The sequence below is a fragment of the Malus sylvestris genome, chromosome 8 (genome assembly GCF_916048215.2).
Source record: "Malus sylvestris chromosome 8, drMalSylv7.2, whole genome shotgun sequence".
Classification (NCBI taxonomy): domain Eukaryota; kingdom Viridiplantae; phylum Streptophyta; class Magnoliopsida; order Rosales; family Rosaceae; genus Malus; species Malus sylvestris.
This window is the reverse complement of record NC_062267.1, coordinates 7,886,512-7,914,447: the sequence shown is the minus strand read 5'-3', so window position 1 is coordinate 7,914,447 and position 27,936 is coordinate 7,886,512. Positions and strand designations below refer to the sequence as shown.

General features: G+C 41.9%; 2 protein-coding genes, 1 long non-coding RNA gene and 1 pseudogene across 9 annotated transcripts in view; 2 read left to right on the top strand and 2 right to left on the bottom strand.

Annotated features, from left to right (window-relative positions):
• LOC126633087 (putative disease resistance protein RGA3) overlaps positions 1–27,936 on the top strand; it is a 140,211-nt gene that overhangs the window by 45,061 nt on the left and 67,214 nt on the right. The gene's annotated exons all lie outside the window — the stretch shown is intronic.
• On the top strand, positions 10,208–11,627 carry LOC126633094 (uncharacterized; annotated as a pseudogene).
• Positions 21,050–22,267, bottom strand: LOC126633103 (mitochondrial import inner membrane translocase subunit TIM10-like). Its single transcript, XM_050303664.1, has 3 exons — positions 21,846–22,267; positions 21,353–21,391; positions 21,050–21,216 (listed from the first exon to the last, which is right to left on the bottom strand). Exons 1-3 carry the CDS (start codon positions 21,908–21,910, stop codon positions 21,090–21,092), a joined length of 231 nt encoding a protein of 76 aa, XP_050159621.1. The 5' UTR covers positions 21,911–22,267; the 3' UTR covers positions 21,050–21,089.
• LOC126633106 (uncharacterized) lies at positions 24,672–26,067 on the bottom strand. 2 transcript variants are annotated; one of them, XR_007626958.1, is made up of 3 exons: positions 26,007–26,067; positions 25,350–25,460; positions 24,672–24,802 (listed from the first exon to the last, which is right to left on the bottom strand). It is a non-coding gene; the product is annotated as an uncharacterized LOC126633106 (long non-coding RNA). The 2 variants fall into 2 exon arrangements; XR_007626957.1 differs by lacking the exon at positions 26,007–26,067 and adding an exon at positions 25,734–25,850.

Genomic DNA, 27,936 nt, shown 5'->3' with positions numbered 1-27,936 from the left:
AAAAAGCATGATATGGGATACTCTTGCTTTTAACCCTGATGATATGAGATATTCTTGCTCTAGTATAGCTTGTTTGCAGAGGTATTATCGGGGGGAAAGAAAGCTGAATATTTCGAAAGGCTTCGTTGGGAGTGCCCTCTCAGATATGATGAAGGGTTGAGCATTTTTGCAGGTCTGCCTGTCCGTTGGGGATGGAGGTCGACATATATAGGAGTCTCCCTAACAACAAGTAGTAATGCTATTCCTTTACCCTGCTTGGTCATAGCACGGTAGTGGGAGCTGCCAGTTTCACATGTTTTAACTCTGTCAGAGCACTTTGAAAAAGTGGTCTGTGGTATCTGGCTCTCGAGATTCGGAAAACGATGCCTCTTCGATTTTTGAGAAAGCAATCATGCTGGGGGTCTGGCTCTCGAAATTCGGAGAGCAGTGTCTCTTCGATTTTTGAGGAAGTAATCATGTTGGGAGTCTGGCTCTTGAGATTCGGAGGGCGGTGCCTCTTCGATTTTGGAGCAAGCAATCCTGTTGGGAGTGTTGTCTCGAATGTGAGTAAAGGTTGGGCATGTTTGCTAGTCTACCTTGCCACGAAGCACAAAGGTTGACACACAGGGACTTTCCAATTATCCAGCAATGGTACTGTTCCTTTACCCTCTCTTCGCTTTTGAGAAAGTAGTCATGTTGGGAGTCTGGCTCTCGAGATTCGGAGGACGGTGTCTCTTCGATTTTGGAGCAAGCAATCTTATTGGGAGTGTTTTCTCGAATGTGAGTAAAGGTTGGGCATGTTTGCTAGTCTACCTTGCCACGAAGCACAGAGGTTGACACACAGGGACTTTCCAATTATCCAGCAGTGGTACTGCTCCTTTACCCTTATGGGTAATAATATGGTAGCTAGACCTTCAAAATTTATGTGTCTAAACTTTGTTAGTGCTGTTTCTTTGCTATTCTTTTACCTTTCTTGGTCAGAGCGATGTAGTGGGAGCTGCAAGCTTCACGTGCTCAACTTTGGCAGAGAACTTTGGCAAAGTTATCTGTGGTACCCATGAGCTATTGTTGCGTGTGACAGGTGCTGACAAGGCTAGAAAAGTAGGTGCCTCTTCGATTTCTGAGATCGGCCCTCGTGGTCTCTGAGCAGCCCAGCTTTTGAGAAAGCGAGCGCCTCTTCGATTGATTCGGAGAACGATGCCTCATCGATTTTTGAGAAAGCAATCATGCTGGGGGTCTGGCTCTCGAAGATTCGGGAAGCAGTGTCTCTTCGATTTTTGAGAAAGTAATCATGTTGGGAGTCTGGCTCTCGAGATTCGGAGGGCGGTGCCTCTTCGATTTTGGAGCAAGCAATCTTGTTGGGAGTGTTTTCTCGAATGTGAGTAAAGGTTGGGCATGTTTGCTAGTCTACCTTGCCACGAAGCACAGAGGTTGACACACAGGGACTTTCCAATTATCCAGCAATGGTACTGTTCCTTTACCCTCTCTTCGATTTTTAAGAAAGTAGTCATGTTGGGAGTCTGGCTCTCGAGATTTGGAGGACGGTGCCTCTTCGATTTTGGAGCAAGCAATCTTATTGGGAGTGTTTTCTCGAATGTGAGTAAAGGTTGGGCATGTTTGCTAGTCTACCTTGCCACGAAGCACAGAGGTTGACACACAGGGACTTTCCAATTATCCAGCAGTGGTACTGTTCCTTTACCCTTGTGGGTAATAATATGGTAGCTAGACCTTCAAAATTTATGGGTCTAAACTTTGTTAGTGTTGTTTCTTTGCTATTCTTTTACCCTTCTTGGTCAGAGCGATGTAGTGGGAGCTGCAAGCTTCACGTGCTCAACTTTGGCAGAGAACTTTGGCAAAGTTATCTGTGGTACCCGTGAGCTATTGTTGCGTGTGGGAAGTGGGTGATTGAACAGTAAGATTCATGTGTTTTCTACTTCCCCAGAAGTCTTCGACAGAATGCCCATAATTTCCGCAAAGCTGAGTGTGCGTGTGACAGGTGCTGACAAGGCTGGAAAAGTAGGTGCCTCTTCGATTTCTGAGATCGGCCCTCGTGGTCTCTGGGGAGCCCAGCTTTTGAGAAAGCGAGCGCCTCTTCGATTTCTGAGATCGGCCTTCGTGGTCTTTGAGCAGCCCAACTTTTGAGAAAGCAAACGCCTCTTCGATTTCTAAGATCAACCCTCGTGATCTCTAAGCAGCCCAACTTTTGAGAAAGCAAACGCCTCTTCGATTTCTGAGCAGGCGCCTCTTCGATTTCTGAAGCTTCGTCGAGTGCAGATTTTTATAGGGGCTGGCATTAAGTTCCAAAGCACACTTGAATCTCCACCAGTAGAAGCTTCATTCTTGCACTTCGAAGATCTTGATTTGTCCGACCTCTTCTCTCTTCAACACCTTTGAAAATGTCTGGCCCCTCTGACCGTCGTTTTGACTTGAACCTTGTTGAAGAGGCAGCCCCGCCTTCTCCAGACAACATATGGCGCCCATCCTTCGTCTCCCTTACTGGTCCTCTTACCGTTGGGGATTCCGTGATGAAGAATGATATGACCACTGCGGTGGTGGCCAGGAACCTTCTCACTCCCAAAGATAACAGACTACTTTCCAAACGGTCTGATGAGTTAGCTGTTAAGGATTCGCTGGCTCTCAGTGTTCAGTGTGCAGGTTCTGTGTCTAATATGGCTCAACGCCTATTTGCTCGAACCCGCCAAGTTGAGTCATTGGCGGCTGAAGTGATGAGTCTCAAACAGGAGATTAGGGGGCTCAAGCATGAGAATAAACAGTTGCACCGGCTCGCACATGACTATGCTACAAACATGAAGAGGAAGCTTGACCAGATGAAGGAAACTGATGGTCAGGTTTTACTTGATCATCAGAGATTTGTGGGTTTGTTCCAAAGGCATTTATTGCCTTCGTCTTCTGGGGCTGTACCGCATAATGAAGCTCCGAATGATCAACCTCTGATGCCTCCTTCTTCTAGGGTTCTGTCCAGTACTGAGGCTCCAAATGATCCCCCTCCGGTGCCTTCTCTTTCTGGGGCTCTACCGACTGCTGAGACTTCTCCTAAACAACCTTTGTGAAGGCTCCCTCTTGTGTGTTTATTTTGACTCATGCATATGTACATATTTGTAGCTTATCGGGGATATCAATAAATAAGCTTTCCTTCATTTCAACGTATTGTGTTAAATACACCAAAGCCTTCTTCGCTAAGTTCTTTGAATTTTCTTTTGTTGAAGCTTGTATGTTGAAGCTTTCTGAGTGGAGCATGTAGGTTGGGGTAGTGTTCCCTTAATTTCCCGAGTGAGGAAAACTTCTCGGTTGGAGACTTGGAAAATCCAAGTCACTGAGTGGGATCGGCTATATGAATCTTAGAACGCCATTGTGCTCGATCCTGTGTCATGTCCTTCGTTAGATCCAAGTACTCTAAGTCTTTTCTTAGAGTCTCTTCCAAAGTTTTCCTAGGTCTTCCTCTACCCCTTCGGCCCTGAACCTCTGTCCCATAGTCGCATCTTCTAATCGGAGAGTCAGTAGGCCTTCTTTGCACATGTCCAAACCACCGTAACCGATTTTCTCTCATCTTTCCTTCAATTTCGGCTACTCCTACTTTACCCCGGATATCCTCATTCCTAATCTTATCCTTTCTCGTGTGCCCACACATCCAACGAAGCATCCTCATCTCCGCTACACCCATTTTGTGTACGTGTTGATGTTTCACCGCCCAACATTCTGTGCCATATAGCATCGCCGGCCTTATTGCCGTCCTATAAAATTTTCCCTTGAGCTTCAATGGCATACGGCGGTCACACAACACGCCGGATGCACTCTTCCACTTCATCCATCCAGCTTGTATTCTATGGTTGAGATCTCCATCTAATTCTCCGTTCTTTTGCAAGATAGATCCTAGGTAACGAAAACGGTCGCTCTTTGGTATTTCTTGATCTCCGATCTTCACCCCTAACTCGTTTTGGCCTCCATTTGCACTGAACTTGCACTCCATATATTCTGTCTTTGATCGGCTTAGGCGAAGACCTTTAGATTCCAACACTTCTCTCCAAAGGTTAAGCTTTGCATTTACCCCTTCCTGAGTTTCATCTATCAACACTATATCGTCTGCGAAAAGCATACACCAAGGAATATCATCTTGAATATGTCCTGTTAACTCATCCATTACCAACGCAAAAAGGTAAGGACTTAAGGATGAGCCTTGATGTAATCCTACAGTTATGGGAAAGCTTTCGGTTTGTCCTTCATGAGTTCTTACGGCAGTCTTTGCTCCTTCATACATATCCTTTATAGCTTGGATATATGCTACTCGTACTCCTTTCTTCTCTAAAATCCTCCAAAGAATGTCTCTTGGGACCCTATCATACGCTTTTTCCAAATCTATAAAGACCATGTGTAAATCCTTTTTCCCATCTCTATATCTTTCCATCAATCTTCGTAAGAGATAGATTGCCTCCATGGTTGAGCGCCCTGGCATGAACCCGAATTGGTTGTCCGAAACCCGTGTCTCTTGCCTCAATCTATGCTCAATGACTCTCTCCCAGAGCTTCATTGTATGACTCATTAGCTTAATACCCCTATAGTTCATGCAATTTTGTACGTCGCCCTTATTCTTGTAGATAGGCACCAAAGTGCTCGTTCGCCACTCATCTGGCATCTTCTTCGTTTTCAAAATCCTATTGAAAAGGTCAGTGAGCCATGTTATACCTGTCTCTCCCAAAAGTTTCCACACTTCGATTGGTATATTGTCTGGGCCTATTGCTTTTTTATGCTTCATCTTCTTCAAAGCTACAACCACTTCTTCCTTCCGGATTCGACGATAAAAAGAGTAGTTTCTACACTCTTCTGAGTTACTCAACTCCCCTAAAGAAGCACTCATTTCATGTCCTTCATTGAAAAGATTATGAAAATAACCTCTCCATCTGTCTTTAACCGCGTTCTCTGTAGCAAGAACCTTTCCATCCTCATCCTTGATGCACCTCACTTGGTTTAGGTCCCTTGTCTTCTTTTCCCTTGCTCTAGATAGTTTATAGATATCCAACTCTCCTTCTTTGGTATCTAGTCGTTTATACATATCGTCGTAAGCCGCTAACTTAGCTTCTCTGACAGCTTTCTTCGCCTCTTGCTTCGCTTTTCTATACCTTTCACCATTTTCATCGGTCATCTCCTTGTATAAGGCTTTACAACATTCCTTCTTAGCCTTCACCTTTGTTTGTACCTCCTCATTCCACCACCAAGATTCTTTTTGGTGTGGGGCAAAGCCCTTGGACTCTCCTAATACCTCTTTTGCTACTTTTCGGATACAACTAGCCATGGAATCCCACATTTGGCTAGCTTCCCCCTCTCTATCCCACACACATTGGGTGATTACCTTCTCTTTGAAAATGACTTGTTTTTCTTCTTTTAGATTCCACCATCTAGTCCTTGGGCACTTCCAAGTCTTGTTCTTTTGTCTTACTCTTTTGATATGTACATCCATCACCAACAAGCGATGTTGATTAGCCACGCTCTCTCCTGGTATAACTTTGCAATCCTTACAAGTTATACGATCCCCTTTCCTCATTAGAAGAAAATCTATTTGTGTTTTTGACGACCCACTCTTGTAGGTGATCACATGTTCTTCTCTCTTCTTAAAGAAGGTGTTGGCTAAGAAGAGATCATATGCCATTGCAAAATCCAAGATAGCTTCCCCATCCTCGTTTCTCTCCCCAAAACCATGGCCACCATGAAAACCTCCATAGTTGCCTGTCTCCCTGCCCACGTGTCCATTTAAATCTCCCCCTATAAATAACTTCTCTGTCTGAGCAATTCCTTGCACCAAGTCTCCAAGATCTTCCCAAAATTTCTCCTTCGAACAAAGCCTAAAACAAATGAACAAAAAATAATAATTTAGCGTACTTTGGATGTAGTCCCTAACTATCAATATTCTTTGACTGAAACCTTGTTGATTTTCAATTTTTGATCGAAGTCCTTGAAATTAATGCAATAATGTATTTCTATGTAAGTTACTATATTTTTTAAATTAAAAATTGAAATTTATAGTTGTTTGTATTAATGAGATTTTAAATAAAAAAAATACCCATAATTTGTGGATTAAAATTATTAAAATATAAATTATACTCTCCAAGATATTTTGTGTGTGTATATATACATATATATATATATATATGTATGTATATAAACATGGTTACAGTCATCAAAACAAAAAAATTATTGTACTAAAACATGGGTACATTCTTCAAAACCACACAAAAAATAATAGATATTAGGCTTGATAACATTAGTAAATTTCTTTGATTAAACTTGACATTGATACATTCTCAAATTAAAAAAAAAAAAAAAAGAATGTACCCATATAAATTTAAAAATGGATTAGAAAAAAAATTGAATAGATTTTATATAAAAAAAAGGGGTACATTTTACTACAAAAAATTGGTATATTTAAGAATGAGTACATTTTAAGACTAAAATTTTGAAAATTACATGAATGGGTACATATAAAATTAAAAAATTCCAAACCTTTTTATAAAAAATTAAGGGGTACAAACTTATTCTAATTTGTTTTTTTTTTATTTTGGAAATTATGTAACTGACATATAAATTCATTATTGCATTAATGCTAGGGACCTCGTTCAAAATCTGAAAACTAATAAGGTTTCAATCAAAGAACATTAGTAACTACGGACTAGATACTAATTTTTCCAATAATTTAATACACTCAAATCAACGAACACAAATATATATTAGGGTTTTTGTCACAAATAGTCGTTGAAATTGACTCATCCCATCAAGATAGTTCTTGAAATTGAAAATTGATTAATGTAGTGCATGAAAACGAGTGTCGCAAATCAATGTAGTTGTTCCGTCATAATTCTGTCAAAAATTCTGTAAGTGCTGATGTAACACATAACTGTGTCCCACAAGTTTAATTAAATATTACCTTGTGAGTTAAAACATTTAAATAATAATAAACTATTCTTATTTTTTTATAAATAAAAATTAAAAAAAAAACAAAAAAGTAAAAAAAAAAATAGAACCATGCACCTATGGAAGGAGGGAGATTAGCGAAAGAGGATTGAGAACTAGAATTACAGAGAAGGAAAAAGATTTACGAGCTGGGCTCCCTGCCGCAGTTCCTTCTGGTCTTCGTCGGCAACGTGGAGGCATAGACCACCGGTGGAACCAGCACGACCTCGGCGGCGACAATGTCAGAGGCATCTGCCGGTCTCTGCACCCATGTCCTGTCAATCTGCTCCATTTAGACCATCTCCAATGGAGACTTAAAAATATTTACCCCATAAAATTTAGGTTTTAGCTGTGAAACAACTTTCCTGCTCAACTCTTTAGGTTTAAAATTTTAGCCCAAGATTATCAAAAAATGAATTAAGGTTATTTTTTTTTAAATTAACTTTTAAAAAAAAATTATGTAGACTATCCTAATTAATTGTATGAACATTTTAACCTAAAAATATTTAAATTCCGATAAATTTTGAAAAATCACTAAATCAATACATAAAAATCATGATAAACCACATAAATTTAATACAAATGACATTTAATAAACCACATAAACTTATATCTTTTTTTTACCGTTAGATTTGATTATATTCGATTTAAGCCATTGGATTCAATAAATATATAAATATAAAACTAAAAAAAAATTAATTTGAACCTGGACTGTTGCATTAACCAACGACCCATTTAAACGGAACCGTTGGATGAAGAAAAGTAGCCCAACGGCTACTTGATGGTCTGACAGTGGGGGAACAACCCCATGTGGGTTGGTACAAAATTTTGAAAAACACTAGTGCGTGCAGCGAGTAGGCAAGTAGGGAGTGGGCAGTGGGGTTCACAACCCTGGTTTCAGTCTCAGTTGGTGGGGCCCATTTTGCTTTGTGGCCTAAAATTGAGTTGGTATTTTCCCTCCATTTAGGTTTTGGTTTTAGGTTAATTTTAGGGTAAATTACATAGTAACCCCTCATGTTTGAGGTCTATTACAATCTTATACAACATCTTTAAAACATTTCACTTTCATACCTCACGTACTATTTTATTTCAAAATAATACATCCGTTAGATTTTCCATCTATTGGTCTGTTAAAAGCTGACGTGACTGCCACATTTGCGCTGATGTGACGGCCACGTGGAAAAAAAATATTTTTTATCCATTAAAAATATTATAATATTAACCCTATTTCAAAAAAAAAGAAAAAAAAAACAGAAAAACCCAAACCCAGATCCCCCTTCCTTCTCCCTCCAGAGCCTCCCAACTTCATATCATTCTTTCTCCTTCTTCTCCAGCCCACCCTTTCCTTACTCTCTCTCTTTTCTTGGCCTCCACCTACCCCTCACTCTCATCTCCGGCGTCTTCACCTCACTCTCATCTCTCTTCTTCTCTAGGAGCTACTCGACTCCCCCGTTTCCCTTGACCAGCTCCACCTCTTAGACCTCTGCCCATATTTTAATTTGTTTTCAGATGCAAACCAAACCCAGTAATCAAAACTACATAACCCAATAAACCAACAAAATACATCAATAAACCCAAGTAAGAAAAGAAAACATATGAGATTTTTCAATTTTGTGAGATAGAAGGTTGAGTGGGTCCTCTTGGTTTGTGGATCTTAATTTGGTATAGGAGGAAGAGAGAAGATATTTTTGTGTGGGCGAGGAGAAGGGTTGCAACCGGCAACGTGGTGTGGTTAACAGGATTACGCCGGAAGCGAGGAAGATGAGGGTTGGGCAGAGGTTGATGTCTGGGCAGTGAGGAAGATGAGGGGATTACTCTGGTATGGTGGTGGTTGATGGGTCGGTGTAGGACTGGGTTTGGGGAAGGAAGATGAAGATTGAAGGAAGGGGCTTTTTCTCCTACAGCTGAGTTTTTTTGGGTTTTAAGTTGGGTGGGGGGAGGCCAAGAGAAGAGAGACAGTAAGGAAAGGGTGGGCTGGAGAAGGAGAAAGAAGGATATGAAGTTGGGTGGAGATGAAGACGATAACTTTTAATGGTTTTTTTTTTAAATAGGGTTAATATTATAATATTTTTAATGTATAAAAAATTATTTTTTGCCACGTGGCAGCCACATCAAAACAAATGTGGCAATCATGTCAGCATTTATCAGACCAATTGATGGAAAATCTAACGGAAGTATTATTTTGAAATAAAATAGTATGTGAAGTATGAAAATGAAATGTTTTAAAGATGTTGTATGGGATTGTAATAGACCTCAAACCTGAGGGGTTACTATGTAACTTATCCTTAATTTTAGGTCATGGGTTGGAGTGGATTTTTTTTGGGGGGGGGGGGGGGGAAGGGAAATTTTAGGTTTTAGCCCACCATTGGAGATGGTCTTAAGCGGCAAGGGCAAGCCGTGGGTCAGACTCGAATCCAAGAACCTATGCTCGCTAGACCACCTCTGGGAACCGTATAATAAGTTTATTCACACACACACACACACATATATATATATATAAAGTGAGAGCCCAATTTGGAGAAGCTTTCCAAAATGCCAAAAATGCCTATTTGTTTCATTCACAATCAAAACCAAAAAAAAGAAGGAAAAACTGGTAAAAAACCATATCTTAACAAAAAAACTGTATTGGAAAACAAAATTTAAAAAAAAAAGAAAAGAAAAGAGTAAAGAAAAATGGGACAAAAACGTAAAAAAGAACTTAACAGAAAACGTATTGAAACAAAACATGATAATTAACTTTAAAAAATCATGAAAATTATCTAAAAGGTTAGCAGTTATGGAGAGGAGAGATAGATAAAAGATAATGGCAACAAAAACAAATTAAAACAAATAGAAAAAAGGAGATGTTGGTACCATATATTGGGCCTCGTCTTTGGGCCTTAACATTTGGGCCACATTACCCAGCCCATAATTATGTAAAAGGAGGAGCCCATTTTTCTATAAAAGGGGACTCATCCCCCCTCACAAATTAGACTCTGGGATACCGCCAAAACATACAAGTCTCAAACAACTCAGAGACAACACTATTTTCCTTAGGGGGACTCCCCTTGAGCTTGTAATCCATACATACAGTTACAGAGAAATACAATCAACATCAGTGTGGACGTAGCCCAAACATTGGGGGGAACCACAATACATCTTTGTGTTCTTGGGCATTTGCGTTATTCACGGTCGGATTTACGTTGTTCCAAGACCTTCCGATTTTGTGCATCAACATTTGGCGCCGTCTGTGGGAAATGACATGAAAAGCTATGTCGGTTCTCTTTCATTTTTCTATCTCATCGCCGTGAAACCCTCACAACTGTCCACCGTGAATCTGCACAACCCGAGATCGTACTCGATCTGCAACCAGGGATTTTAGAGAGACCAGAATCAACAGAGTGCAGCGAAAAGCCTTAAGCTTTGAGGGAAAGAGGGACTTAGAGAGAAAAATGAAAGGGAGCCAGAAAGATCAAGATATAGTGATTTAGGATCAGATGCGGAGCTCCACAGGGACCCAAATTCCTAGACCCGGCTTTCAATCTCGAGCCACCCCTAAACTTCTCGTCTGGCTCCTCCACTTCGTCTCTCTCACATACATCGTCTACACTCCAAGGTCATCTCCACCTCACACGTCGCCTGCTCCGATGACAATGACCTTTTCACTGTTCTCCGCCTCTCCTCTTCCTCCTCCACCGGCAACACCAGATGCTCCAGCTCAAAACCCAACAACCCGATAAAGCAAACCAGCCGACGGAGATAAAAGACATTATTTTCGGCATTGCCGCCTCCACCAAGCTCTGGAAACATAGGAAGAACTACATTAAGCTCTCGTACAAGCCCAATTCGATACGCGGGATAGTCTGGCTAGACCGCAAAGTAGAAGATAAAAACCCGGAAGCCGTCGGCCTCCTGCCGATTAAAATCTCCGACGACACCTCCGGGTTCGCCTACATGAACAAACAGGGCCACCAGTCCATGATTCAGATATCTCGGATCGTGAGCGAAACGCTGCGTCTCGGCCTCAAGGAAGTCCGGTGGTTCGTGATGGGCGACGATGACACCGTTTTCATTACCGACATCCTCGTTCGGGTCCTGAAGAAGTACGACCACACGCAGTACTATTATATCAGAAGCTTATCGGAGAGCCACTTGCATAACATTTTCTTCTAGTACGGCGGTGGCGGTTTTGCCATCAGCTACCCACTGGCGATGGCGCTGAGCAAAATGCAGGACCAATGCATTCAGAGGTACCCCGGGCTCTACGGCTCCGATGACCGAATGCATGCGTGCATGGCGGAACTCGGCGTCCCACTCACGAAAGAACTCAGATTTCACCAGTGCAGAGACAGAGACAGAGACAGAGGTGCAGTGGAAAAAGAATAGAAAAAGAAAAATGATGTCTGGAGATGGAGAAAAGTCGAGAAATGAAGTAGAAAGCATGGATGTGGAAAGCATGGCTGCCCGCCCACTCCATTGTCTGAAGAGATAATAACTTTATTATCAGGACCGATAGCTTTTGTCGACCACCAAAGAAGATGCCCACCAACAATGAAACTTTCATCAAGGGAGTGCATGTTCTCTGCCCATTTTCTGAAAAAGCTACGGGAACAAGATAAGATTCTCCTTTTTATTTTATTTTATTATTTTATTACTTTATTATTATCTATTAACACGATGGCATATTAGTTAAATAATATAATCGTTCCTTTACATGTGATATCACAGTGATCATTACCATAAAACGTGGCAAAGTCTGTACACTCACTACACCATTTACATTATATAATTATTTTATCACCTCATCTGACCAAATTGGATATCAATAACTTGAATGAAAATATAATATAAATATATATATATATATATATTATTTGTTGCCTAATGACATATATTTAACCCAAGTACATGTGCAATATTTATTCATGGCCTAGAGTATTGTGACTACCATTAAACTATGTCACTTGTATAACATGTGATTTACCACACGTCTGAATAAATTATTTATTTATAGAAGGCACATAGTACAATACATTGCCTTGGCAAACTTTATCAATTTGATTTATTCATTATACGGTCATACTTATACTGTCATTTATTGTCAGGAATTATTGAGCAACTACTTCCACTGATCAACATTGTTGCTGATTAAAAGAACCCAATATGCGAACCCGGCAAGTGGACCTGAATCATGTCGAAAATCATCTCATATTGAGTGCACGCTGACATAAAGTACATACTTACAATGAGGAATACCACGAGCTGAGCTGCCTCGCAGCGAACATAGCCTCTAGCCGAGCAGCCTCACAACGAGCATTGCCTCCAGCCGAGCAACCGTCTCGCAGCGAGCATAGCTTCTAGCCGAGCAGCCTTGCAACAAGCCTTACCTTCAACCGAGCAGTCTTGTAACATGTGATACCTCTAGTCGTGTATTGCTTTATGTTGAGCATTGCCTTGTGTTGAGTACTGGTTCAAGACATCTAACCACTTCGGCCCGTACATGTATTGGATTTAAAGTCTCCAGCCAAAAGACTCTCTTGACTGAAGACTTGAGGGACTCCTTTTGGTACCATATATTGGGCCTCGCCTTTGGGCCTCAACATTTGGGCCTCATTACCTAGCCCATAATTATGTAAAAGGATGAGCCCCTTATTCTATAAAAGGGGACTCCTCCCCCTTCACAAATCAGACTCTGGGATACCCCAAAACATACAAGTCTCAAACAACTCAGAAACAACACTCTCTTCCTCAGAAGGACTCCCCTTGAGCTTGTAATCCATACATACAGTTACAGAGAAATACAATCAACATCAGTGTGGACGTAGCCCAAATATTGGGGTGAACCACGATACATCTTTGTGTTCTTCGGCGTTTGCATGATTCACGGTCGGATTTACGTTGTTCCAAGATCTTCTGGTTTTGTGCATCAACATGAGATAATCCAAACTAAAATGGCAAAACCGTTCACAAGGGGAGAGGATGAACGTGGCGTCATTTTTTGAAATTCCCAAATTCAATTAAAATGCAAGCTTTATCAATTAAGCCAATTCATCAAACATGTTGTGTGCATAAGAAAGTATCGATGGATTGGATTGGATTGGATTGGATTGGATTGGATTGGACTGGACTGGAATGGATTGGATTGGATTGGATTGGTGAACTGGGGTTTCTCACTAGGGTTTTATGGAGCGTTTTGGAATCTCAGACAGAGCTATAATTTGCTAAGATTAACATGACGGCTAAAAAGATTGAAGTCTTGGGCATGGTCAAATTGGATAAATAAATGTGTTCTCCCTATACATCCAAGTTTAAACTTCTATTTTCGTTGTTCGAATTAATTTTAATGTGAAATATCGCTTATATAAGATATACATTAAACAAAATGAGTTATATGAAGCAAACTTCAAGGTGGTAAACTGTAATTGTCCCATAATGTATTTGCATTTTTAGTCAATGGGAAATAATTTCACACTTTTTTTAGCGTCATATACACACATTTTTTTAGCTATTAAATTGAATAAATCAATTTAAAACAATAGCCATGATTAAGTGAGATGTTAAAAGTGTTTTTTTATCATTTCCATTTTCCAGGGCAATTCGTAAAGGCATTGTGCTCAAATACTGAGATTCAAATCTTTTAGAATCAAAACATATGTTTGTCCTTGATGGCTGATGCGTATCGAGTTTCATTTAGGCCCAAATGGATTTCTCTTTTCAGTTGAACGAAATGGGCTTCATGTTTCAGCAAGCATCTCAAAGTGTTCCAATATCAAGCACAGATGCAAAGAGGTCCAGACTTGTTTGAGGTCTTCAGTTGAAGTCAGAACCAAGAATTCAACACAAATGGTGACCTTAATACAACTTCCTGTATCTCAGAAATAGATATGTACATGAGCAGATGTATATTTGACAGAGCCATGCTAACAAATAATTAAGAAATAAATTCACATTCGACGGCAACCAGTCGTGTACCATTGACTGAGCTACAATTTTGCTTAATTAGAGCGATGATGCTTAGAATTTTGGTTGCTCTAGGCTAAGTATCTCCACATTTTTGTGTAGATTAACATTGCTCGTCATCGCGTGTAGCTCAAATCTCGCAGATGCTAACCCACCACTATACGTGCATTTACAACCAAATATGCCAATGAACAAGCAAGACCAGAAATTAGAAATAGACCAGAGAAAGGACCAGGACCTATTCCTTTTGGATCAGCATTCAAGTTGTTTAAAGAAGGACAGTTAGTTGAAGCAGATATCTTCTATTTTTGTTGTTCGAATTAATTTAATGTAAAGATATCAAAAACATAAACTCGATAATCTAGCAGACAACGAGAAAAGCATGACTTGCTCAGTTACCTCTAGCATTACTATCCTTTCAAAAGGATTTTTACACAACCTGATCTGTAAATATGGTTCATGTAACAATATGCATAAACAAATTAAACATGACCATACGATGTTTAAGGAAGGGAGGGGAGAAACCAGAAAAACTACTGAAGCAATGCTGGTTCATGAGTGTAAGCAAATTGTGCATGATCATGAATTTCTCATGGAATATTTCTTTGTTTGCATTGTAGTACAGCTTTAAATTTTGTAGTCTGCTTTTCCAGTGAAATGATTCTCAGAGAAAACAGCAAAACCAAGCACGGAGGAGAGAACTGAACAGTACTGAATTGGAGGAAAATAGATTTACAGAGTCAAGCCAGTGTTCTAGTTTGTCAGCCTACACACAAAAAGTTTGATGTAAAACAAGTTTTGCATAAAGTTTGGAGTTTTAATCAGAAAGCAGAACTGTAAGAGCGATGGAGAATGATTTTTCGGAGATGAGTGGGATTATTAACTCCGCCTATGTAATTTTACATTGCTGGTCCCAAGCCCGGATAAAGGAGGAGGGGGAGGGCATCAGGTAGTCGACAGCCGGCACTCCATGATCACGTCGAATCCTTATGAAAATGAATCCAGAACAAAAGTGTATGCTTTTCGCAGACGATATAGTGTTGATAGATGAAACTCAAGAAGGGGTAAATGCAAAGCTTAACCTTTGGAGAGAAGTGTTGGAATCTAAAGGTCTTCGCCTAAGCCGATCAAAGACAGAATATATGGAGTGCAAGTTCAGTGCAAATGGAGGCCAAAACGAGTTAGGGGTGAGGATCGGAGATCAAGAAATACCAAAGAGCGACCGTTTTCGTTACCTAGGATTTATCTTGCAAAAGAACGGAGAATTAGATGGAGATCTCAACCATAGAATACAAGCTGGATGGATGAAGTGGAAGAGTGCATCTGGCGTGTTGTGTGACCGCCGTATGCCACTGAAGCTCAAGGGAAAATTTTATAGGACGGCAATAAGGCCGGCGATGCTGTATGGCACAGAATGTTGGGCGGTGAAGTATCAACACGTACACAAAATGGGTGTAGCGGAGATGAGGATGCTTCGTTGGATGTGTGGGCACACGAGAAAGGATAAGATTAGGAATGAGGATATCCGGGGTAAAGTAGGAGTAGCCGAAATTGAAGGAAAGATGAGAGAAAATCGATTACGGTGGTTTGGACATGTGCAAAGAAGGCCTACTGACGCTCCGATTAGAAGATGCGACTATAGGACAGAGGTTCAGGGCCGAAGGGGTAAAGGAAGACCTAGGAAAACTTTGGAAGAGACTCTAAGAAAAGACTTAGAGTACTTGGATCTAACGAAGGACATGACACATGACCGAGCATAATGATGTTCTAAGATTCATATAGCCGATCCCACTCAGTGACTTGGATTTTCCAAGTCTCCAACCGAGAAGTTTTCCTCACTCGGAAAATTAAGGGAACACTACCCCAACCTACATGCTCCACTCAGAAAGCTTCAACATACAAGCTTCAACAAAAGAAAATTCAAAGAACTTAGCGAAGAAGGTTTTGGTGTATTTAACACAATACGTTGAAATGAAGGAAAGTTTATTTATTGATATCCCCGATAAGCTACAAATATGTACATATACATGAGTCAAAATAAACAAACAAGATGGAGCCTTCACAAAGGTTGCTTAGGAGAAGTCTCAGCAGTCGGTAGAGCCCCAGAAAGAGAAGGCATCGGAGGGGGATCATTCGGAGCCTCAGTACTGGACAGAACCCTAGAAGGAGGAGGCATCAGAGGTTGATCATTTGGAGCTTCATTACGCGGTACAGCCCCAGAAGACGAAGGCAATAAATGCATTTGGAACAAACCCACAAATCTCTGATGATCAAGTAAAACCTGACCATCAGTTTCCTTCATCTGGTCAAGCTTTCTCTTCATGTTTGTAGCATAGTCATGTGCGAGCCGGTGCAACTGTTTATTCTCATGCTTAAGCCCTCTAATCTCCTGTTTGAGACTCATCACTTCGGCCACCAATGATTCAACTTGGCGGGTTCGAGCAAATAGGCGTTGGGCCATATTAGATACAGAACCTGCACACTGAACACTGAGAGCCAGCGAATCCTTAACAGCTAACTCATCAGACCGTTTGGAAAGTAGTCTGTTATCTTTGGGAGTGAGAAGGTTCCTGGCCACCACCGCAGCGGTCATATCATTCTTCATCACGGAATCCTCAACGGTAAGAGGACCAGTAGGGGAGACGAAGGATGGGCGCCATATGTTGTCTGGACAAGGCGGGGCTGCCTCTTCAACAAGGTTCAAGTCAAAACGACGGTCGGAGGGGCCAGACATTTTCAAAGGTGTTGAAGAGAGAAGAGGTCGGACAAATCAAGATCTTAGAAGTGCAAGAATGGAGCTTCTACTGGTGGAGATTCAAGTGTGCTTTGGAACTTAATGCCAGCCCCTATAAAAAGCTGCACTCGACGGAGCTTCAGACATCGAAGAGGCGCCTGCTCAGAAATCGAAGAGGCGTTTGCTTTCTCAAAAGCTGGGCTGCTTAGAGACCACGAGGGTTGATCTCATAAATCGAAGAGGTGTTTGGTTCTCAAAAGTTGGGCTGCTCAAAGACCACGAAAGCCGATCTCAGAAATCGAAGAGGCGCTCGCTTTCTCAAAAGCTGGGCTCCTCAGAGACCACGAGGGCCGATCTCAGAAATCGAAGTGGCACCTACTTTTCCAGCCTTGTCAGCACCTATCACACGCACACTCAGCTTTGCGGAAATTATGGGTATTCTGTCGAAGACTTCTGGGGAAGTAGAAAACACATGAATCTTACTGTCCAATCACCCACTTCCCACACGCAACAATAGATCATGGGTACCACATATAACTTTGCCAAAGTTCTCTGCCAAAGTTGAGCACGTGAAGCTTGCAGCTCCCACTACATCGCTCTGACCAAGAAGGGTAAAAGAATAGGAAAGAAACAGCACTAACAAAGTTTAGACCCATAAATTTTGAAGGTCTAGCTACCATATTATTACCCACAAGGGTAAAGGAACAGTACCACTGCTGGATAATTGGAAAGTCCCTGTGTGTCAACCTCTGTGCCTCGTGGCAAGGTAGACTAGCAAACATGCCCAACCTTTACTCACATTCGAGAAAACACTCCCAATAAGATTGCTTGCTCCAAAATCAAAGAGGCACCGTCCTCCGAATCTCGAGAGCCAGACTCCCAACATGACTACTTTCTCAAAAATCGAAGAGAGGGTAAAGGAACAGTACCATTGCTGGATAATTGGAAAGTCCCTGTGTGTCAACCTCTGTGCTCCGTGGCAAGGTAGACTAGCAAACATGCCCAACCTTTACTCACATTCGAGAAAACACTCCCAACAAGATTGCTTGCTCCAAAATCGAAGAGGCACCGCCCTCCGAATCTCGAGAGCCAGACTCCTAACATGATTACTTTCTCAAAAATCGAAGAGACACTGCTCCCCGAATCTCGAGAGCCAGACCCCCAGCATGATTGCTTTCTAAAAAATCGAAGAGGCATCGTTCTCCGAATCAATTGAAGAGGCGCTCGCTTTCTCAAAAGCTGGGTTGCTCAGAGACCACGAGGGCCGATCTCAGAAATCGAAGAGGCACCTACTTTTCTAGCCTTGTCAGTACCTGTCACACGCACACTCAGCTTTGCGGAAATTATGGGCATTCTGTCGAAGACTTCTGGTGAAGTAGAAATCACATGAATCTTACTGTTCAATCACCCACTTCCCACACGCAACAATAGCTCATGGGTACCACAGATAACTTTGCCAAAGTCTCTGCCAAAGTTAAGCAAGTGAAGCTTGCAGCTCCCACTACATCGCTCTGACCAAGAAAGGTAAAAGAATAGCAAAGAAACAACACTAACAAAGTTTAGACACATAAATTTTGAAGGTCTAGCTACCATATTATTACCCACAAGGGTAAAGGAACAGTACCACTGCTGGATAATTGGAAAGTCCCTGTGTGTCAACCTCCGTGCTTCGTGGCAAGGTAGACTAGCAAACATGCCCAACCTTTACTCACATCCGAGAAAATACTCCCAACAAGATTGCTTACTCCAAAATCGAAGAGGCACCGCCCTCCGAATCTCAAGAGCCAGACTCCCAACATGATTACTTTCTCAAAAATCGAAGAGACACTGCTCCCCGAATCTCGAGAGCCAGACCCCCAGCATGATTGCTTTCTCAAAAATCGAAGAAGCATCGTTCTCCGAATCTCGAGAGCCAGATACCACATACCACTTTTTCAAAGTGCTCTGACAGAGTTAAAACATGTGAAGCTGGCAGCTCCCACTACCGTGCTATGACCAAGCAGGGTAAAGGAATAACATTACTACTTGTTGTTAGGGAGACTCCTATATATGTGGACCTCCATCCCCAACGGACAGGCAAACCTGCAAAAATGCTCAACCCTTCCTCATATCTAAGAGGGCACTCCCAACGAAGCCTTTCGAAATATTCAGCTTTCTTTCCCCCCGATAATACCTCTGCAAACAAGCTATACTAGAGCAAGAATATCTCATATCATCAGGGTTAAAAGCAAGAGTATCCCATATCATGCTTTTTCCCTGTCTTTTCCTTTGGCCTTGTTTTTACCTGCAAGACAAGGAGAAATAGAGCAATAAGTCAGCACTTGAAATCAAGCGCCCAGCCAGGAACTAACTGCCTGGAACCCCTTACCTGATTACTTACCTGGCATTGCTCTCGAGTACTCATCTTCAACATCTTATGTTTCCAGGGAAGATACCGCATCTGCTTAAGGAACATATAGGGCAAGTGCGAAGGATACAAGGAAGCATGTGGAGACAAGCGTAACAGCACACGTGCCGATACATCCATTACTCTGTCAAAAGCAAAAGTATCACATATCAGCAGGGTCGAACGTACTCTAGATTTGATGGACTTGTTTTGACCCTCAAATTCTTCAGTCGGCCTTATACTCTGGAGGAAACCAGAAAACCCTCCAGCTCAGTTCAAGAATAAGCTTGTGGAAAGTTACTTCTTCAAAAGCAAAAGTATCCCATATCATCTCTTCTCATTTTTCTTCTCTTTATCTTTCATGCTACTGCAAGATGGGGAGAAGGTGAACAATCAGCCGGAGCTCTGATTGCTTTACCTTGTCTGTCACCTCTTTCAGCAGATCCCCTAGCTCGGCGACTTGGGGGACTCCTACTACATGGTTTGTATCGCGCTTGACCAAGCCTGAAACTACAAGTAAGCTTCAAGTGAAATTGATACATTACCTTGTGCATCTCCACCAGTTAAAGATACCACCCCTGGATGGAGGAAGAGTACTTCCAGAGAACCTGCCACATCTACATATGAGACAGATAAGGCAAGTCAAGATGATACCACACTCCGATACTTAGAAGTTTCGTGATTACGAGATCATTCTCCCACAATATTTCCTAATGTCATTTGTACTCTAATGTCATTTGTACTAAATCATTCACTTGTACTCACTAAATGAGAGCTTGAACCTATGTACTTGTGTAAACCCTTCACAATTAATGAGAACTCTTCTATTCCGTGGACGTAGCCAATCTGGGTGAACCACGTATATCTTGTGTTTGCTTTCCTATCTCTATCCATTTATATACTTATCCACACTAATGACCGGAGCAATCTAGCGAAGATCACAAAAAGCGACCGTTTTCGCTACCTAGGATCTATCTTGCAAGAGAACGGAGAATTAGATGGAGATCTCAACCATAGAATACGAGCTGGATGGATGAAGTGTAAGAGTGCATCCGGCGTGTTGTGTGACCGTCGTAGGCCACTGAAGCTCAAGGGAAAATTTTATAGGACGGCAATAAGGCCAGCAATGTTGTATGGCACAGAATGTTGGGCGGTGAAACATCAACACGTACACAAAATGGGTGTAGCGGAGATGAGGATGCTTCGTGGGATGTGTGGGCACACGAGAAAAGATAAGATTGAGAATGAGGATATCCGAGGTAAAGTAGGAGTAGCCGAAATTGAAGGAAAGATGAGAGAAAATCGGTTCCGGTGATTTGGACATGTGCAAAGAAGGCCGACTGACACTCCGGTTCGAAGATGTGACTACGGGACAGAGGTTCAGGGCCGAAGGGGTAGAGGAAGACCTAGGAAAACTTTGGAAGAGACTCTAAGAAAAGGCTTAGAGTACTTGGATCTAACGGAGGACATGACACAAAACGGAGCGCAATGGTGTTCTAGGATTCATATAGCCGACCCCACTTAGTGGGAAAAGGCTTTGTTGTTGTTGTTGTGGGGATTATTGGCAGTGGCGGATCCAGGAATCTTATCCCAAGGGGTCGCAGTGTAAAAGTTCAAATAAAAATTTTGGATGGAAAAACAAAAGTGAGTCCCTAACTTATCTAGATAGGGTCGCGAAGTACAAAGCCCCGGTCATTGACAACCGTTGTAAGGACAACAAAACCTATGTTTAGTAATGTGCTATAAAAGAACTTTTTCATGATGCACTTGAATGTTTAGTAATGTGCTATAAAAGCACTTCTATTAGGGTGTAACCAAACCATCGAAAATCCTCATAACTTTTCCTTAACAAAGCTGCCGAAAAGGTAGAAGCATTCCAACATTTTAAGGTGTAACCAAACCGTCGAAAACAATGGCAATTATTCAAGAAAACAAAATAATTAAGAACTCTTCACTATGAATGCCCAATTTTTCAAAGAAATTATTTGGAGATGCAGTGGAAGTAGCTAAAGAGAATAAATTGAAGTGACAAATATCAACGACAACAGAAATGAAGAAATAAAAATATTTGAAGGATGACTGGGATTGTTCTTATAACGTAATCCAATACACTAGCACTAAAATCATATGAAACAGATAGATACTTACATGCCAGTATTTTGACACGCACCGATGAATGCAACTGTTTTCACCCATATTTAGCTCAGACTCCTTGTACCTGAATGTATTTGACAATTCACATTTACTAACTTGAGTGACTTTAGATTTCAAAAAAGGGCCTTAAAGTAAACTGCTGTGTATCTTTCATAGAGGTCCATAAGAACTAAATAGAGAAAAGAAAAGGGTTCTCATACTTCTTCTCGACGCACTTGTTGAAACATGTGTGGGTAAGCCTGAATCAATAACCAATTAAATGCGTAAGTGAAAACCGGTAACCACTGGAGCCAAAGTATTAGACATGGAAAATTGCAGATACCAAAGCAGAATTCGCAACCTAAATAGATGTGCTCAGTCAAAGTGTATAACACAAACAGAAAAGACTAAAATGCTCACACATTGAAGCCACAAGACAACCAAATACGATTGCTTTAGAACTATTGTTCAGAAGCCTTGTTTTTTAGTGAACAATCATACATGCTCATCAACACAAAGTATTAAGTCCAACGGAAATAATAGTTAAACAGGTACAAGCCAAAATAAAGAAACAAATAAATGATCACGCTTACGGAAAAAAGCCCCTAAAAATTTCTCAAACTAGAATATAGGCTTGAAGAAACAACCCTCGCCGCCTTCCATATAAAACCACATTAGTGAACTGTGATATCTAACACCGTTCAGAAAACTTACTTGTTGAACAACTCAACCCTGTATTCCATCTCCTTCTCGGCCATACAAAAAATCTGCACATTCATTGAAAACAAACTTCAAGTCTTTCCAAAACGCCAACATTGTTTAATAACACAACTTTTATGGCAACAATTTATAACAAAAAGAATAGAAATCCATTAACATCAACCATATTGCTCCATCCTAACTCCCGTGAAATGCCTCGGTTTCACTACTAATGTCGAAAACACCGCCATCATTGACCAATTAGACAAACTATACCAAATCTGATTACCCCCCAATTCAAAGAATACACAGATTCCCAACCCCCATTAAACAATCTGACCATGAATTTCCAATCTTGGGTATACTTGAAATCATATTCAAACTCCAAAGGTAGAAACTTTAGAACAATGAAGAAAAGGGCACTCACCTGTTCCTTGTCCAAAATCGTCGGCTCATTAGGGGCAGCCATTAGATCCTAAAAAACCCCCAAATTAACTCACACGATTCCTTCAAAACCGAAATAGAATGAAGTAGCAGAGAGGGTTTAAGTAATCTTACTCGGTGGGAGAGAACCGAAAGTATTGTGATTGGAAGCTATTAGATGCAGAGGGGGTTTTAGGTGTCTGATTTGAAGCTGAAGCAAGCGAAAATGGAAATCGCACTGGAGGTGGCGTGCGAGTCCGACCCCGACGACCCCAACTCCAAGAGGTCGCATATGGGAGCTTCAAGGTTGTTTCCATGGCTTCCAAGGGGTCGTGCGACCCCGACTACCCCACTGTGGATCCGCCACTGATTATTGGCCTCGTGATCGCTGTACTTATGTCAATGACTCTTCTGCCATCACGTGTGCGATGTTTGCAGAGGAGTTTCCGTCTCCAATGCCAGCCGAGTGTGAATCCAACAAAAGACAGAACTCTCCGCCTCTCCGGTGCATGATGCCAAGTCTGAATCTAAATCCAATAAGCGGAGGAAGTTGTAGGTACAAAGCTTTGTTGGATTGTCGCGAGGGACTAAACGGAATCAGAAAATTTACAATTTTTCAGAGATGAATTAAGTTTTGCAACATATATACCAATTCAGTGATGAGAATCTGAACTGTCTCGTTGTAGTGTTGAGAATCAGAGCTTTGTAATCGTAGTGTCAATCGCATATTAATTCATGATTTTAGCGGCCACGTGGCACAATTAATTATTTTTAAATGAATAAAAAATTATTTTTTGCCACGTGACACAAATATGGTAGCCACGTCAGCTCTTAACAGATCAATGGATGGAAAATGTAACGGAGGTACTATACAACAACAACAACAACAAAGCCTTTTCCCACTAAGTGGGGTCGGCTATATGAATCCTAGAACGCCATTGCACTCGGTTTTGTGTCATGTCCTCCGTTAGATCCTAGTACTCTAAGCCTTTTCTTAGAGTCTCTTCCAAAGTTTTCCTAGGTCTTCCTCTACCCCTTCGGCCCTGAACCTCTGTCCCGTAGTCACATCTTCGAACCGGAGCGTCAGTCGGCCTTCTTTGCACATGTCCAAATCACCGGAACCGATTTTCTCTCATCTTTCCTTCAATTTCGGCTACTCCTACTTTACCTCGGATATCCTCATTCTCAATCTTATCCTTTCTCGTGTGCCCATACATCCCACGAAGCATCCTCATCTCCGCTACACCCATTTTGTGTAACGGAGGTACTATATTGAAATAAAATAGTAGGTGAGGTATGAAAGTGAAATGTTTTGAAGATGTTATATGAGGTTGCAATAGACCTCAAACCTGAGGTGGTAAAGTATAATTTACCAATTTTTTAATTATTGTCACCAAAGTCCATTTTGGTTTGCTTCTTCATACATTAATATATGTAACATTCAAACTATATTGACAACACAACTAAATCCTTTTCTATCAAGAATACAATGACAAGAGTTTCTGTTTATATGACGTTATATTGTTAGCAGAGGACACCACAGTGATAGTAAATCTAGATTTATGTCATAAATCTAGTGAACAATGCAAAAAAGAAGAGGAGGAGAGAGAAGTGGAAAGAACAAGAAGTATGCGAGAGATAGAGAAGAAGTATGAGAGAAAATTAGAAAGAAGAAGGGAAGAGAGGGAAAAATACGAACAATGAGATGAAAGAGAGAAAGAATTGTATGATAGATATCTCAATTGTAAATGCAAAAACAATTAAAAAATAAATCATAACATCATTTGCTAGATGGATAAGTTTTGTTCCTCTATAAAATAAACCAAAAACATGTCCCTCTAAACTTGTAAGTGAGAGATCTAAGGTTCGATTCTCGCTAAAAGCGAATTTGAACCACATTATTGTCAGCCCATTATGATGTTAAGTCCACCTCTCCCCCTTAGTGCAGATAGTATCGTTTGTTATATATAAAATATATAGTGTTATAATTTGGCTCTAAGTCCTAAATTCCTAATTAAGGTAGCAATGTTTTATTGGAACGGTGCGTTTTACGACTCGGACGATTTGGGGTTGCTCCTAATTTATGGAAATTTTAGGGTTTTTGTTCCTTTTCACGCAAGGAATTTGGTTCGCTTTTCCTAGTTACCTAGGGATTCAATTTCTATATTTATAAAGGCTAAACCCTTACCAATCTCATCTCACACTTCTCTCGATATCAATCGCAAACTCGAGAGCTCTCACAAATACCGATTTCGTTGGTTATTTTTTTTCATGGATTCGTGTTGCTCTTCGAGTTCTTCGCACTATTTCCACCCATCGAGAGCCTAACATTGGTATCAGAGCCTAGGTTCCCGATGCTGCGGAGGGGGCGACCTGGAAAGGGCTACCTTAACGGGATGACCAAATGGTACACCGCCGTTAAGAGTGAAAGCCACCAGAGTAAGGGCCGTCGTGGGCGTCGGCTTCCGAAGGGTGGTGTAATGTTATGATCCCACATCGACTACACTTATGGGGGTGTAGGGGTTCTTAAGTCCTTGGGGTCCTCCCACCTATTGGACTAGTCTTTTGGGTTGGGCTCTTCCCTTGGGCTTAAGTACCTAACATTGGTATCAGAGCCTAGGTTCCCGACGCTGCAGAGGGGGCGACCTGGAAAGGGCTACCTTAACGGGATGACCAAAGGGTGCACCGCCGTTAAGAGTGAAAGCCACCAGAGTAAGGGCCGTCATGGGCGTCAGCTTCCGAAGGGTGGTGTAATGTTATGATCCCACATCGACTACACTTATGGGGGTGTAAGGGGTTCTTAAGTCCTTGGGGTCCTCCCACCTATTGGATTAGTCTTTTGGGTTGGACTTTTCCCTTGGGCTTGAGTACCTAACATTGGTATCAGAGCCTAGGTTCCCGACGCTGCGAAGGGGGCGACCTGGAAAGGGCTACCTTAACGGGATGACCAAAGGGTGCATCACCGTTAAGAGTGAAAGCCACCAGAGTAAGGGCCGTCGTGGGCGTCGGCTTCCGAAGGGTGGTGTAATGTTATGATCCCACATCGACTACACTTATGGGGGTGTAGAGGTTCTTAAGTCCTTGGGGTCCTCCCACCTATTGGACTAGTCTTTTGGGTTGGGCTCTTCCCTTGGGCTTGAGTACCTAACATTGGTATCAGAGCCTAGGTTCCCGACGCTGCGGAGGGGGCGACCTGGAAAGGGCTACCTTAACGGGATGACCAAAGGGTGCACCGCTGTTAAGAGTGAAAGCCACCAGAGTAAGGGCCGTCGTGGGCGTCGGCTTCCGAAGGGTGGTGTAATGTTATGATCCCACATCGACTACACTTATGGGGGTGTAGGGGTTCTTAAGTCCTTGGGGTCCTCTCATCTATTAGACTGGTCTTTTGGGTTGGGCTCTTCCCTTGGGCTTGAGTACCTAACATTAGTATCAGAGCCTAGGTTCCCGACGCTGCGAAGGGGGCGACCTGGAAAGGGCTACCTTAACGGGATGACCAAAGGGTGCACCGCCGTTAAGAGTGAAAGCCACCAGAGTAAGGGCCGTCGTGGGCGTCGGCTTCCGAAGGGTGGTGTAATGTTATGATCCCACATCGACTACACTTATGGGGGTGTAGGGGTTCTTAAGTCTTTGGGGTCCTCCCACCTATTGGACTAGTCTTTTGGGTTGGGCTCTTCCCTTGGGCTTGAGTACCTAACATTGGTATCAGAGCCTAGGTTCCCGACGCTGCGAAGGGGGCGACCTGGAAAGGGCTACCTTAACGGGATGACCAAAGGGTGCACCGCCGTTAAGAGTGAAAGCCACCAGAGTAAGGGCCGTCGTGGGCGTCGACTTCCGAAGGGTGGTGTAATGTTATGATCCCACATCGACTACACTTATGGGGGTGTAGGGGTTCTTAAGTCCTTGGGGTCCTCCCACCTATTGGACTAGTCTTTTGGGTTGGGCTCTTCCCTTGGGCTTGAGTACCTAACAGATATACGGTTTTGAAAGAGGCAGATATCAGGGAACACCAATTACAATGTATGACAGAGGTGTGCTCGAAACTGCGCGTATCGAGATCCTCGGCAATTATCTTACTCCGCCACTGCAATTGGAATGTTAGTATGTTATTTGACAAGTGGTTTGAGGAGGAAGATGATGTTCGGAACAAACTGGGATTGTTTAGGAAAGTCCCACTTGTTGATCGAAGTGCTGGTTCGTTTACTTGCGAAATTTGCTTCGAGACTTGTGATGCTGGCGGTAATCATAGTATTAGCTCCAATTTATGTGGCCATTTTTATTGTATTGCATGTTGGGCAGCTTGTGTAAGTGAATCGATTAGCAACGATGGTGTTGGATGTTTGTCTCTAAAATGTCCTCATCCGGGCTGTGGCGCTGCTGTTGGCGAAGATTTGATTCTCTTTGTGTTGGTAACCAAAGTCAATGGTGACGCCGATAAGGCAAAGTATTTGCAGTACCTTTTGAGGTCTTATGTGGAAGATAGTAAGGGGAAGAGAAAGTGGTGCCCTTCTCCTGGCTGTGACTATGCTGTAGACTTTGTTGGTGGCTATGGAACTTGTGATGTTTCTTGCCTACGCTCTTACAGATTTTGTTCAAATTGTCACGAGGAAGGTCACAGTCCGGTGAACTGTGATACAGTGGCAAAGTGGATGATGTTGAAGAACAAGAATGATTCTGAATGTGTAGATTGGATTCTTGCAAACACTAAGCCTTGTCCAAAGTGCAAGCGAAATATCAAAAAAGCAAACCAAGGATGTAACCATATGACATGTAGCGCGCCTTGTGGATTCGAATTTTGCTGGACATTCCTCGAATGGTGGAACTGGCATGGTCTTAATTGTTCTGGTAATGGTTTCCTGGAGGGGGTGGAGAGTGAGCATAGCAGGAGAAAGAAAGAAATGACAAACATATCTTTGAAAGAGATGTCGAAGGTGTCTTCTAACAGATTTGTTCGTTATTATGTACTTCGGGTATATAACCGCGTGTACAAGAAAATAGTCGTTGAAGATTTTCATCGCCTTGTGCAAGATGTTCATTTGAAGAAGTTCAGTGTGAAATACATAAAAACGAATCCGGTTCTTGATTTTGTTGTGGAGGCCTGGCAAGAGATTATCGAATGCAGATGGGTGCTGCAGTGGATCTATGTGTATGGTTACTTTATCCCCAAGCATGAGCGCGTTAAGAGGCAGTTGTTTAAGTACTTGCTAGGCGAGGCAGAGAATGGCTTGGAAAAGTTATGTCATTGTGCAGAAGTGGAACTGGAAGAGCAGATTATCAATGATGATCGATCTATTGAAGAGTTCTTCGAATTTTGAGGAAAGCTGATACAACTGACCGTTACGATTGGAAACTACTTCAGAAACTTTGTAAGAGCAATGGAGAATGATTTTCCAGAGGTAGTGGATTATTAGGAGAATGATTTTCCGGAGGTAAGTGTGGATTTTTGGCCTTGCGATCATTGTACCTATGTCAATGACTGTTCTGCCTCCGCGTGCTTGATGTGCACAAAGGAGGATTCTCCGGTGCTCGCCAAGTGCGAATCTAAGAAGAGACAGAAATCTCCGGTGCATGATGCCATTTCGGAATCCAAACCTAAGAAGCGGAGGAGGAAGTTTAATCGTAAAAAGTGTGAATTTAAATTCTGAGAAAGAGAAGAAAAAAAAAATGATTAAATCCCTTGACTTTG

Coding starts and splice junctions, on each gene's coding strand:
- LOC126633103 (XM_050303664.1), bottom strand. CDS start 21,910: ATGAATGTGCAGATTTTTTGTATGGCCGAGAAGGAGATGGAATACAGG. Junction 21,392..21,845: donor AGGGTTGAGTTGTTCAACAA/GTAAGTTTTCTG, acceptor TTATTGATTCAG/GCTTACCCACACATGTTTCA. Junction 21,217..21,352: donor AACAAGTGCGTCGAGAAGAA/GTATGAGAACCC, acceptor AAATACATTCAG/GTACAAGGAGTCTGAGCTAA.